This window comes from Mesoplodon bidens (genome assembly GCF_964165515.1).
Source record: "Mesoplodon bidens genome assembly, chromosome: 2".
In the NCBI taxonomy this organism is placed as follows: Eukaryota; Metazoa; Chordata; class Mammalia; order Artiodactyla; family Ziphiidae; genus Mesoplodon; species Mesoplodon bidens.
This window is the reverse complement of record NC_138177.1, coordinates 112,308,435-112,321,129: the sequence shown is the minus strand read 5'-3', so window position 1 is coordinate 112,321,129 and position 12,695 is coordinate 112,308,435. Positions and strand designations below refer to the sequence as shown.

Here is a 12,695-nt window from a genome sequence, read left to right as displayed (position 1 = left end):
TAATGTCTCCCACCTGTTGTAAGGCACTGTAGGCTGCATACGGCTGCTGTTCCATGACACTGTATCCTGGCTCTGCCCACTTCCAGAGCTGGGGCCAGAAGTCCAAGGGCACTCTACTCTTTTGCTGTTACCACAGACCCCAACCAAACCCTTCCAGGTAACTGACCACGTTCATTTCACAAGCCTGTCCCTGAGTTAATATCTCTGAAGCCTGTGTCAATGGCTTATTGTTTAGGGGTGGTGGGCTGGGGCTATGTTTGTCTTACCCGACCAGATAACACCCAAGTATTTGACAGATAATCCAGGTCCTTGTGTTTTGTCTGTATTCACCAGCCACCCCCATGCAGTCAGATGAGCCACAGGCACAGGGCTGCTACTTTTAAACTGGAAAAAACTCTAAGGTTAATGGAATATCATCAATATAATTGGAGAGAAAGACATGGCGCTCAGCTGCCACAGGACCCCACATGCTAGTGGACAGCCACCTCCGGGGTACCCCCTCAACTTTCCATTCTCAGTCCTTAGTTCCTGACATCTTGGTGCTCACAGGAGTCTCCTTGGCCTCTTGGCTGACTCGCCAATTGTTAGGCTGCACCAGCAGGACTGCAAGCCTTGTAGTTGCCCAGGCTTGAGACCAAAGAAAGAGCCCAGGACAGAGACAGAGACATCAATGGCTTACTGGACAGGAGATCTTACACATCCAAAACAAAGGGTCCTGGAGCAACACCCTACCGTGTCTGGCAGATGGCAGACAGGACATGACAACAATCCTCACTACTTAGGGGAGGAGAAGGCTACCATTTATAGGGGGAATTGACGTCAGGTTGGCTCATCAGTTACCAGGGAGACCATCAGCTGGGGCAGGGGGCGAGCACATAGGCAATTACTGATTAAGCCTTATGATTCAGAGAATTGGATAGTCATGTGAGTGAAGCAGGGACTGGTAGAGCAGGGGACGCACAGAGAGCAAGAGAACAGCCATCTTGAGTGGCCTGACCATACAACATCCTTCACAAAACAGTAACCTGGTCCTTGAAATTTTCACAGACTACAGGCTTTCCTGCCACACACCTAGGATATAATTTCCAATAGCTCATTTGCAACTCATTACAATCAATGTTTTAAGAACTCAGCAGAAGCAAAATGCATATATGTATAAAATAAGCCACAATTTCTAAGAATTCTGCTCTTCTCCTCTGAAACAAATACAGTGTTTCTAAAATTTATATGACTAAAAAATATTGAATAAAAAGGGCCTAATTAAGTTTTTTGGTTTTTTGGTTTTCTTTTAGGAAAAATCATGTTAGAGTCTAAATTCCTTTTTGCAGAGAATTATCAAATCAGCAGAGGAATAAAATGTACTAGCCATTTGGCCATGCAAGTTACATGATGTAGAAGCACATTTTGTACATGAGTAGTCAATATAGCACAAAACGTTCCTTATCACATTACTTCATCCTTCTTATCTCATGTTCTTTGCAAGTAGGCAGCAGCAGCTTGAGAATGGCCTGTGGCACCTTCTACGGTTTGCTGCTCTCAGACCTCCCATCTCTCATCTCACCCATAAAGTCCAGTGATGACTTTCCATGTAGGTCTAACAACAAATGAAAAGAAGGCAGGATTTTTCATTTAACAAACACAGAAATTTCTGTGTGTCAGGCATAAATACTACCATTGCTCTTTACAAACATTAACTCATTTAATCCTCAAAGAAACCTCTGAGGTAGGTTCTATTTTCATATCCATTTTACAGATGAGGAATCTTGTCATAGAGCTAGGAAGAGTTGGGGCCAGGATTTAAATGAGTTTGTGCAATCAAACACGGCACCATACCGCCTTAAGTAGCAGTATCATAAAGGTGAATGCAGAATTATCAAATAATACTAAGTACTCTTAGGTAAGTATTTATTAAAAATGGAGACAAAAAGTTTAAATAAATAGATTTTTAAATGGAGGAAGGTTATCTAGAATGTTCATGTACACAAGTTTTTGTCATGGATTGCTAAAATTATAGTTTATGAAGCTTTATGGTATATATACAACAGTAGTGTTAGTTAACTGATACAAAGATAACCACCACTCAAATATGCATACATCTTTAAATCATCAGTTAAATTTATTTCCCTGATTATAAAAGTAATAAATGTTCATATCTGGAAGATTCAAAAAATCACATGACAAAAAAAATCGCTCATAATCCCACCATCCAGAAATCATCATTGCTGATATTTTCATAAATATAGTCTCTAGTCTTTCTATATGTATATTCAACCACCTGCGTATTGACTTACCACTTATTAAATGTGGCTCTTTGTGCCAAAGTGATGCATTATTCAAAGAAAAGCCATTTACACTTTTTTCAGTGCCTCAGTGTATACTAAATATTCTTTAAGGGTTGTAAAAGTCATAAAACCAATACATTAAGATTAAAGAGTACTTTTAGAGTGGAAATATACTCCCAATGATACATATGCTAGAGCATTCTTAAGAACTCAAGTATTTAGTCTAATTGAAGTCACAATGGTGATATTTTTCAAAATATGATATTGTCATTAATATCATTGCATTACCAAGGAGCAAGTTTTAGCATCAGTAGGATGAAAACAATGCTAGCTTCTTAAACTTGTGCACAAAATTAACTGGTATCACACCTCCATTGATTCATGATTATCTTCTTAATGAATGGGTTCTAAAGCTTCTCTAAGATAGGAAGGAACAAGACCACTGAAATGAAATATTGATTTATGATTATTCTAATACTGCTCAGCATTTGTAAAGTAAACTGTGTCCACAAAGCATGTTATAATTACTAATTCTGAAACACTCTGCTGAGCTAGGTGTAGAAGAATTCTTTCATATAGGCGCAAAATGAACACTATAACTCAACATACTAGGTTGAAATTTTGCATGGCTACACACTATGATTTCCAGCATCACAAGTGGCTTAAGGAATGCCTCAACTGAGAATGGACTCCCACTGGTGGCCACAATGTTACAGCTTTGAAGTCAGCTTCCTCTTGACTGTACCAGTAATTCTGCCATATGGATTGTCTAATGGTAGCAAGACCTGTAGAAAAACCACATGGTAAATTCAGAGGCATTAAAACAGACCTACCCTTTTTTCTACAAATCAATATGAAATCAACAACAAAAAACAACTTGCTAAACAGGAAAATGTATAGGCCCTACAGTAGTTACTTCAAGCAAGGTAATACCTTACTTTTCTGGCAATAGTTGAGACCTGAGGCGATTTTCCAGAAAATTAAAGAGTTTTTTAAAAAATTTTAATCATCAGGATATAAATGTTTCTCAAATTCATTACATTTCCCTGCTTTTTAAACAGAGTGTGGTGAACATAATTTGGCCTTTGCCTGATGACTCGCTCTGAACGCCAATCATTGTCAATGCTAAATATTGCCGTGCCCTCAGGAACATTTGAGGTCCTCAGGGCTCTTAGCCCAATGCTAAATGGCTCCAGACAGCTGTGCATTTACAGTTCTTCTGTCTTCCCACCCTGTCATTTGTCATTTCTCTGCTGTTTTCAGTGTGTCCTGACTCACTGAGGGCTTCTCATATGTTGCCCTCACTATGTACACACCTGCTGAGTGAGGGCCCAAGAGTGGCTCCAGCCAGCCCCAGAGAACAGACACAGACGTGGGGACAGCTTGTTCGGTCACTCGGGTGCCTTTATGCACAGCCCTGGCCCAAAGGGACTCGGGCCTTCCTGCCTCCAGGTCTCCAGAGGAAGCTTCGTGTCTTACTTCTTGAGCAAAAGACACTGTGGCCTCAGTCTGCTGGCACACCTTCGAGCTAGGATCACTGCAGGCCCGAGGCATCAGGGGGCCCTGGGAGACCCTCCTCTCTCCATCTGGGCTCCTGAGCTAAGCACTGCTCTATTCATGATGCCTGACCCTTTCTCTGTTTGGGGCCCATTGGTTTCACCTTTGTTGAACATGCCCAGGTCCCTTTCCTGCCCTTTAGAAAGTAATCAGTCGGGACTTCCCTGGTGGTGCAGTGGTTAAGAATCCACCTGCCAAAGGAGGGGACACGGGTTCGAGCCCTGGTCTGGGAAGATCCCACATGCTACGGAGCGACAAAGCCCGTGCACCACAACTACTGAGCCTGCTCTCTAGAGCCCACGCACCACAACTACTGAGCCTGCTCTAGAGCCTGCGCACCACAACTACTGAAGCCCACGTGCTCTAGGGCCCTGTGCTGCAACTACTGAAGCCGAAATGCCTAGAGCCCGTGCTCAGCAACAAGAAAAGCCACTGCAATGAGAAGCGTGCTCACCGCAACTAGAGAAAGCCAGCGTGCAGCAATGAAGACCCAATGCGGGAAAAAAAAAAAAAAGTTCTGGAAATATATAGTGGTAAAAAAAAAAAGTAATCAGTCAAAAAAGTCTTTACATTCTAATTAACAGCATTCTGGGAATCTACATCCTCTCCTTCCTCTGAAGTAAATAGTGCTGCCTCTCCTTTCAGCTGAGTGGACAGCGAGTGGGACCAAGATTGCACTCCTCTTTAACTCAGGGCCCTATACCAACTACACCTGGCAACCAAGCATGACCTTAGTTACCCAGCACTGCTCCCCAGCCTCCAGCTCCAGCTGTAGTGGTACAAAGCCTGATGGAGCCCTCAACATAATTTGCAGAACAGAAACAAGGTACCTGGCCAGAGGGGCTGTGACTAATAAGGCTCCTGGATCAGCAGGCCCAGAATGTAGGACCTTTTGGACTCCCTTCATTGGCCTTTATCCACCAAAGGATATGAGCAGCAGGGCCATGGTAATAGATAGTCCCTTCCTATCTCACTCCCCCTACACACTAAAAGCAGCCAATAGAATGGTGTTTTTTAGCATTCTAGAAGCCCATGGGAAGATGGATCAAATAGAGAAAACCTGCCATTCTGAGAGTGGTCCAAGTGGGGGAGGGACAGTTCTGATCTCCCAGGACTGACCACAGCAGGCTACCTGTTGGGACTTCAGGCTGGCTAGTCAGACACACTGACTTGGCTTAACCTTTTGCATGGCTGAAAACAAGTCAGGGTAAGTGCTTTCTTCAAGGCAAGGTTTCCTTTCAAAAAATGAACTTCCTCATCTTGCCTGCTGTAATTGCAACTAGAAACACAAATATCTTCATTTTTTGTGTGTATATTGTATTCCACTTAAATTGACTACTTAAAAGTTAGAGATGATAGAAGAAAATGAAAATAGAATCTTTCTTTTCCTCCTCATCGCTTCATGATAGAAGAATAATGGAGCTGTGTCCTTCTGTGGCAATTTTTGGAGAAGTAGATCTCAAAGCTATTTCCTTGGGCACACACTGTTCTTTATTTGTCTTTTACTGTCTACAACTTCCAACCTTCCTTTATAAGTATTCATCCACTTCTAGCATGCTCCAGCCTCAGATAGTGAAAGGCCAGAGTCTAAGAGGGCTCTAAGCAGTGGCAACTATAAATATTCCAAAAGCAACAGCTGTTAGGAGTTGTGACAGGGGATAGTATCATCCCAAGTTTATAAAGAGGGGTAAAGAGTGGGTGGGGGGAAATGTGCTTTAAATATGTCTGAAGTTCTCTTACCTCTTCCCTGTTGATCAGTCCCATCTGGGACATGTCTATGGTAAAGTAGTGAATGTTTGGCAGGCTGATTTCCATAGCTTCTATCTGAAATCCACAACAATATGCATTACATGGGGAAACTGTGAATCTGTCTCTCTTACTCCTTCCCCCCAACCCCCAACTACCCACTAGCTCATTACTCAGATTCTACCTGTCTCTGAGATGTTCCTCTGATGTTCCTCTACTGCTTGACACTGTTCTCTCCTGCTAGTACTATTATTAAATGATGGACCCACTCTTCTCTCTGTGTACGAAATCCGTTTCTCAGAAAAGTAAAATCTCCTTGGGTCAGAAACCTGGGACATCTGCAGCATCCAACTGGCCTCCTGGTGCTGGCTCGTCAACCTCTTAAATTCCCCCTCCATCCATTCCCTCCTCTCCAGGCTTGTCTCTAACATTTGCAGGCCCTGGAGTAAGACTACAATTGGACGACCCCATACCAGATGTTTAAAGATTTAAAAGTTATGAATCAAGCTAAAGTACTTTCAAGTGAAATATATTCTGTCCCTCTAACTTGACAAATATTCCTTCTTCACAATCTGGAAGGTCAGGATCGAATTTAAAATTCTCTGATTCCTTGCAGCATCATGCCAGGACCTGGCATCATGGGAAGAGCCAGCCATCAGCCCTGGCCATCCCATCTTCTCTCTTGGACTCATGTGGGTGGTTACCCCAGCTTGCATGTCAAGTCCCATTCATACCTCTAGCAAACATTTGCCCCTTTTCTCACTCTCGGGCTTAAGGGTACACTGATGGCATGACCTGCACTCTAGGGGCTAGATCTGGGGAACAGGCTTGCACAGGTTCTAGGAGAAGTCTCGGGGTTATTTGGGCAGGATATTCTGGGATGTAAACATCCAGAGAATGGTCTAGAAGGGGAAGCATGGGCTCCTGAAGTGTTTGTTGCCTTGGTCCCATGGACTCCTCACCCAGCAGAGAGAGGCATAGCTAGAGGAGGGCTTGGAGGGTGTGTGTGGGCCGTGGCAGGAGTCCCTTGTGCCCAGGTCTAAGGATGGCACTGTTCCTCTCCATCCCATCATGGCCTTAGTTCACATCCTCATTGCCAGTTTTCTGCCACAGCCTCCCAACAGTTCTCCTTGTCTATGGCCCATGATCCCTTCAATCTATCACATGTCTTTCAGAGTGGTCTTTCTAGAGTGCAAATCTGGTAGCGCCACACCTTGCTTAGATCCCTCAGTAGTTCCTAAGAGTTTTCAGGGTAAAATACAGACTCTACAGAGAAGCCCACAAAGGGCTTCCCAATCTGCTTCCCAACTCATCTCTAGGCACATGGAAAGACTTTCACTCCTGGAGCTTCACTTGTGGCAGAGCCTCAGCAGTAAATGACTGTTCCATGCTGCTTCCTGTCTCCACCCCTACCCACTCTCTCACCCTTGAGTATGAACTCAGATAACCCCTACCTGTCCCTTAAGACTCAGCTCAAATACCTCTTCCTCCAGAAAGCCTGGCTTGCACTATCCCCTACACCGGAGTTAGGTGACTTCCTCTGAATTTCCATAGTATTCTATTCTCTATTGAACTGTTAGTTTACTTATTTTCTCCTTTCACTTAATGATGAACTCCTTGAGGGTAGGGACAATGTCTAATTTATCTCTGATTTCCTCATGTGCTGACAGAGACATAATAACCATTCAATAATATCGAATGGATGGAGGGATGAAATCTCTCTGCATTTATCCTTCATTCTCTGGCTCTCCTGAAACATAGACCCTTGGGATAATTACCCCTCTTTCAGGGCATTTGAGTGTCCTAAATTGTAGCAGGTTGAAGAGACTCAGAATTTTCAACAAAACTAAAGAACAACAGCAGTGGCCTGTGTTTTCAGGTCAGACAGATTTTTACATTTTTTTATTCTCTTCTCACTTGCTATAACAAGCTTTTGAGCAACAACAGATGTCATTTTTCATGTGTCTTCCACTTTCTTATTTTAACTCTCTTTCTCAGAGCTGACAGGAGACACAAGTTCTCTCAGTCCTCGGAATGGCGAGTGACAAAACCTACCTCAGGAACCTGGCTCAGGGAGAGCACCTGGATGTCATAGAGGGTCTTCTGGATAGAGGGCGAGTACTCGCCTTTGTCATAGGGTCCAGCAAATTTCTTCAGGAAAATGTCCCTAAGAGTGTCCCTAAAACACAGAAAAGAGAACTGAGGGCTCTCACAGGGTGGTCTTTGGGGAACATATTATGAAGCTAAGAAGTGGTACCCTCTCTGTCTCCCCAAAAACAATTTTATTGCTGGTTTTAGAGAGGATTAATATCCTGTAATGCCAAAAAGAAAAAAAAAAACCCTAACTTCCCATTTCCCTACACACACACACACATGCACACAAGTCAATAAACCTATTGAGCATAACTAGGTTATCTTCATAATCTGGCACCAGGGCCCAGTGGGGCTTCCAGGGTAAGTTTCCCTCCATGCTTGAAGAATTTTTGAAGAGGACTTCCTAGTATTCTAATCTGCTTGGCTTGGCCCGTTGCTTGAATTGCTGCATTTTCAGGGGTATTACAATGTCAGGCTGTGTGCTAAGTATTTTATGTAATTACTTCATTAAATTCTCTCAATATACCTGAGGCAGGTACTATTATTATCTCCAATTTAGAGATGAGGAATCTGAGCTAAAAGTTAAATGATCTACTCAGTCCCCCTCCTTAGTGGGAGGCCCAGCTTGTACCCCGACTGGCTCAATTTCATGCCCTTTTCAACATAAATACATCAGACTTCTGCCCATGGGGAACACTTGAAAAAAGGAGAAAAAATATTGAGGTGAGGTTCTCTTCAAGCATTTCCAACCTATCACATAATAAAAGGAGTGGAGTAACACTCTGCCAGTGGGAGGAAGCTACCAGGAGGCAGATTCCAGCTTATCACAGGGTAGAAGTTTCTAACAATTAGAGCTTCAGCAAAGGAATGAGATACCTGCTCAAAAAGCAAACTGGGATTCAGAGGCCTAATCACTGATTGTTGAGGATGTTAAAATAAGAGTCATACCTTACAATGCTAAAGAATTTATCATTTATAAATGCTTCTGTAACTTCATCTCATTTTGAGTTTAGCCTAGGGTGGTCACTTGTCCCAGTTTGCCTGGGACCAAGGGGTTTCCTAGGACATAGGACTTTCAGTGTTAAAATCAGGAAAGTCCTTGACAAACTGGGACACGTTGGTCAGCCTGGTTTAGCCCTCTCTGCATCTGCCATGAAGTAACAAGGCCATTATCCTCATTTGATCCCGTGTTTCTTAAAGTGTGGCCTTTGGTCCAGCAGCATGAGCATCACCTGGGAGTTTGTTAGAAATGCACGTTCTCAGGCCCCATTCCGGGCCACAGAATTAGAACCTTTGGGGTTGGGCTCAGTGACCTGCAGTTTAATAAGCCCTCCAGGTGATTCTGATACACAATCATGTTTGAGTACTACTGATTTAGTCAATTAAAAAACAGAGGATCAGGGAAATCAGGTGGTCCGCTCAAGGTCATTATATCTAATAGCATCTTAGCTAATAGTGCAGATTTACTAACTCAAAGTAAGACCAGTATTCTTCCTGTTATCCATCAGAAGGGATGTCTTCCAATGGGGAGGCGGAATTGAATGGCTTCCAAGTTTCCCTTTCAGATGGAAGACTCCATGAACTCTGGGCCCCTGGAAAAGAGGGCGGACACTACCTCCACCAGCGCCAGGCCCTAGCACTTGTTCATACCAGGTGGCCTCAAAGTCCACGTCTCTGCCCTGGTGGTAGCGCCACTTGCAGTACACTTGGGTAGCAAAGCACCGGTCCTTCACCTCAGGGAGGGTGGTGAACTGGTCCCTGATGAATCCTTCAAATCCGGACTGGGTTGTTTTCAAGATTTTGAGGTCTTTTATTCCAGAATTAATGACTGGAGGTCCTGTTTTACGTCAAAAGGTAAGAGGGGATGAGGTCATAAAGAAAACAGTGCCTTCTTACTGCCTAGCCCTGAGGATCCTGGTCATTAAAACATGGCACACTACATTTGTACAAAGAGCTACATCACTGCCTGTGTTTTCTCTCTCCCTGTCTCCTCTGAAGTCCATATGATGAAGAGGTGTGCCTTGCCCTCTCTCTGAATTCCACAACTCCCTGCCTTCTCATGCCCTAGGAGGACTGAAGGTCAGAGGTTAAACGTCCATGCTGTGTTGAAGCCCACAGGAACAAATACCTTTTTATCAGCTATGTGCAGAGGTATCTTCTAGGCCAATTACCTTCCACATTTTGAGCTCCATCTCATTCAGCAGGCAGTCATGCTGGAATGAGTTAATAAACTCCTCAAAAGCAGCTCCTCTGCCTGCTATTGTGACGTCCTTTACTGGGGGTGGTCCTCATGTGGATTGTCTACACTGCTGATGGCTCCAATCACCACCAGACCCCTCAGTTTCCTTGCGTTTATGAACTCAGCAACACCAGAAAATTTCATGAATAGGTAGCATCATGGGCCTGGCTGAGCCTAAATAGAGACTGGGAAGATGAGGTCAGTGACCCATGAGGTATAGATTGCCTATGTGGATACTCATAAAGGTCTTTGTTTTTTGGCTGAACTGAGAAGGCACAAAGTTGGCTTGTGGGGACCTGGGCAGGGTGGGCAGAGTTGAAAACAATGGAGGAGATGACATGTCTCTCCGGCCGTCCCTACATTACCTCATGAGGTGCATCAGGGAGGTGAAGGGGAGAGAGGCATAATCTGAAAAAGCTGTTTACTTATGCCTGGCAGTTCTAGGTCAGGGCCCAGATGACAGGTAGGGTACCGAGTTAGTGAGGGGAAGATTCTCTCTTTGTTTTTCTATGTGGAACACACTGTAGTTCCAGCAGTTTGGTGAAGCCTGAAGAACACATGGCACCAGGTGACATGCTGGGAAGCCCCAGGGTACAATGTCTGTGGAAAGCAGCCTTCTTCCCAAGGAGGAGTGGCAACTGGCACAGCAAATGCTGGGCAGAGCCAGTGAGGCAGCAGATGTACTCAGTGGATGCAAACTTCTCCCTGAGCATGTGTGAGACAGCCCTCCAGGCTGGGAGAAGGTAGGAAAGTTTGGCTGGAGAGGTACAGCAGTTTTGTAATGAGAGAGCAACAAGGTCAAGGTCATGGGAATTAACTTCACCATGGCCTTATTTGTATGTGCAGGCTGGTGAGGCCAGGACACTCAGGGGGCACTTGGGTGCAAACTCCCAAAAGCATAGTCAAGGCAGAATGACTTAGATCACCTCTTTTCAGTCTTGAAATTAGTCCAGACTAATATCTATGCTTTTTGACCTGTTGAATCTTAAGCCAAGAGCTGGAGGTATCAGGCATCACTATGTTGTGCATGGTCTTAGTAGAAGAATAAGAATGTAACCCACAATCCTCAATTAAAATCCAGGGCAGGGCTTCCCTGGTGGCGCAGCGGTTGAGTCCACCTGCCAACGCAGGGGACACGGGTTCGTGCCCCGGTCCGGGAAGATCCCACATGCCGCGGAGCGGCTAGGCCCGTGAGCCATGGCCACTGAGCCTGTGCGTCCGGAACCTGTGCTCCACAAAGGGAGAGGCCACAGCAGTGAGAGGCCTGCATACCACACACACACACACACACACACACACACACAAATCCAGGGCAGCTCTTAATAATCCAATGGTTTACATCATCCTGTGTGATTTCTATTGCTGTGGTTAACTCAGGAGCTGTGGACTTTCAGAAGTAGGTAAATAATGACTATATTTTGATATTTTGCCAACCACATGTGTGTGCCTACCAGAGAGAGCAGTGGCCATAGTTAGTGGTAGATTTGCTGATTAAATATGTGCTAATTAAATAAGCTGTTCTGGTCACAGTGTTCTAGGATAATGTGGTAAGAGAGAAAATGGTATTTTCTCAATTGGAAAATACTGAAGTTCTCATTGGAAGCTATATCTGAATCAGGATCAAGAGAAAGATACCAGCAATGATTTCATGCCTTAGGTTGGCTGGGTTTATCAGATTCTAAGTGTTATCAAGACACGATTCTGCAAAATCAGCATTTCTAACGGTGTACAGCTGACCCAAGTGAGTCGTAAGTCTCAGACCCAAGAGAATTACAGAAGCAATCAATAAGTATCCATTAAATGAATGAATGAGTGCAGTAAAATTGACTCACCTTAACAACTTAGCCTTACAACTTAGTGTCTTTTTCTTCTAGACAGTTCTCCTCCATCAATCTTTACCATTTCCCTTCCTGATTTGCCCCCTCCCCTCAACCCTCACACACAGACAGTGTGACAGTGTGAGAAGGGGAGGACATCAACACTGAATGAGAAGGTCCTGACTGCCAGCATGCGTTCTAGTCATATGGCTAGACACTGGCAGAGGTGGAGTTTGAACTCAGCACCCCATTATGAGATTTCATGCTTTTCTTCCCCCTTTTTGGATCACTCCCCATCCTCAAAATGTTTCTTCCTTCCTTTAACTCTCTCTTCCCATTTCTGTAATAAAAGAGGACTTTCCAAGAGACAAGAAAGTTGACACCGCCATTCCACAATGTGCATTCAGGGCTCAGACAGAGCCCCCAGTTGAAAAATATCATCCCCATTGGTTTGAAATGAAGATTGAAGCAACACTTTTAGAAATGACCCCATGTGTCTTGAAAACATTTTATCATTTTAAAAATTCCTATTGAAATACCAAGACCCCTTAGAGGAGTGACTCCTTAAGCCTTTATAAACTAATATCATAATTTACTTCCAACAGTAATCCCTTCTAGAAAAAAAATCCTATAGAAATGAAACTTGAATTTGCAATCAGAAGTGGGGTTAGGGCAAATAGTGGGAATCCTCGAAGGGGGATAAATAGAAGTCAAGGGAAACGAAAGGCAAACGTTATCTATTTCTGCTTTTCCTATACAGCTGGCCTTGATCACCAGCATCTATGTGAGCCAACCAGACTTTGAATCCTCAGTAGTCTCAGTCATAAAAGGATTTCCAGATGCAGGGTTACATATGTTTGAGTCCACAGTCTTGGGACTCAGGTTCCTTGAATTCAGCCTCAGTACTCTCCATGCCTCTCCTCCCCTATTTATGGGCAGTATTTCCTTGATAGAATTACT

General features: G+C 44.0%; 1 protein-coding gene across 1 annotated transcript in view; it reads right to left on the bottom strand.

Annotated features, from left to right (window-relative positions):
* Positions 1-1,903: 1,903 nt before the first annotated feature.
* The window catches only part of LOC308612837 (uricase-like), a gene marked incomplete at its 5' end in the record, with an annotated part of 36,576 nt that continues 25,784 nt past the window's right edge, over positions 1,904-12,695 (bottom strand). Inside the window, 4 exon segments of the mRNA XM_081225600.1 lie at positions 1,904-3,067; positions 5,580-5,663; positions 7,641-7,764; positions 9,330-9,516. Coding sequence (XP_081081726.1) covers positions 2,993-3,067; positions 5,580-5,663; positions 7,641-7,764; positions 9,330-9,516 — 470 coding nt within the window. The 3' untranslated portion in view covers positions 1,904-2,992.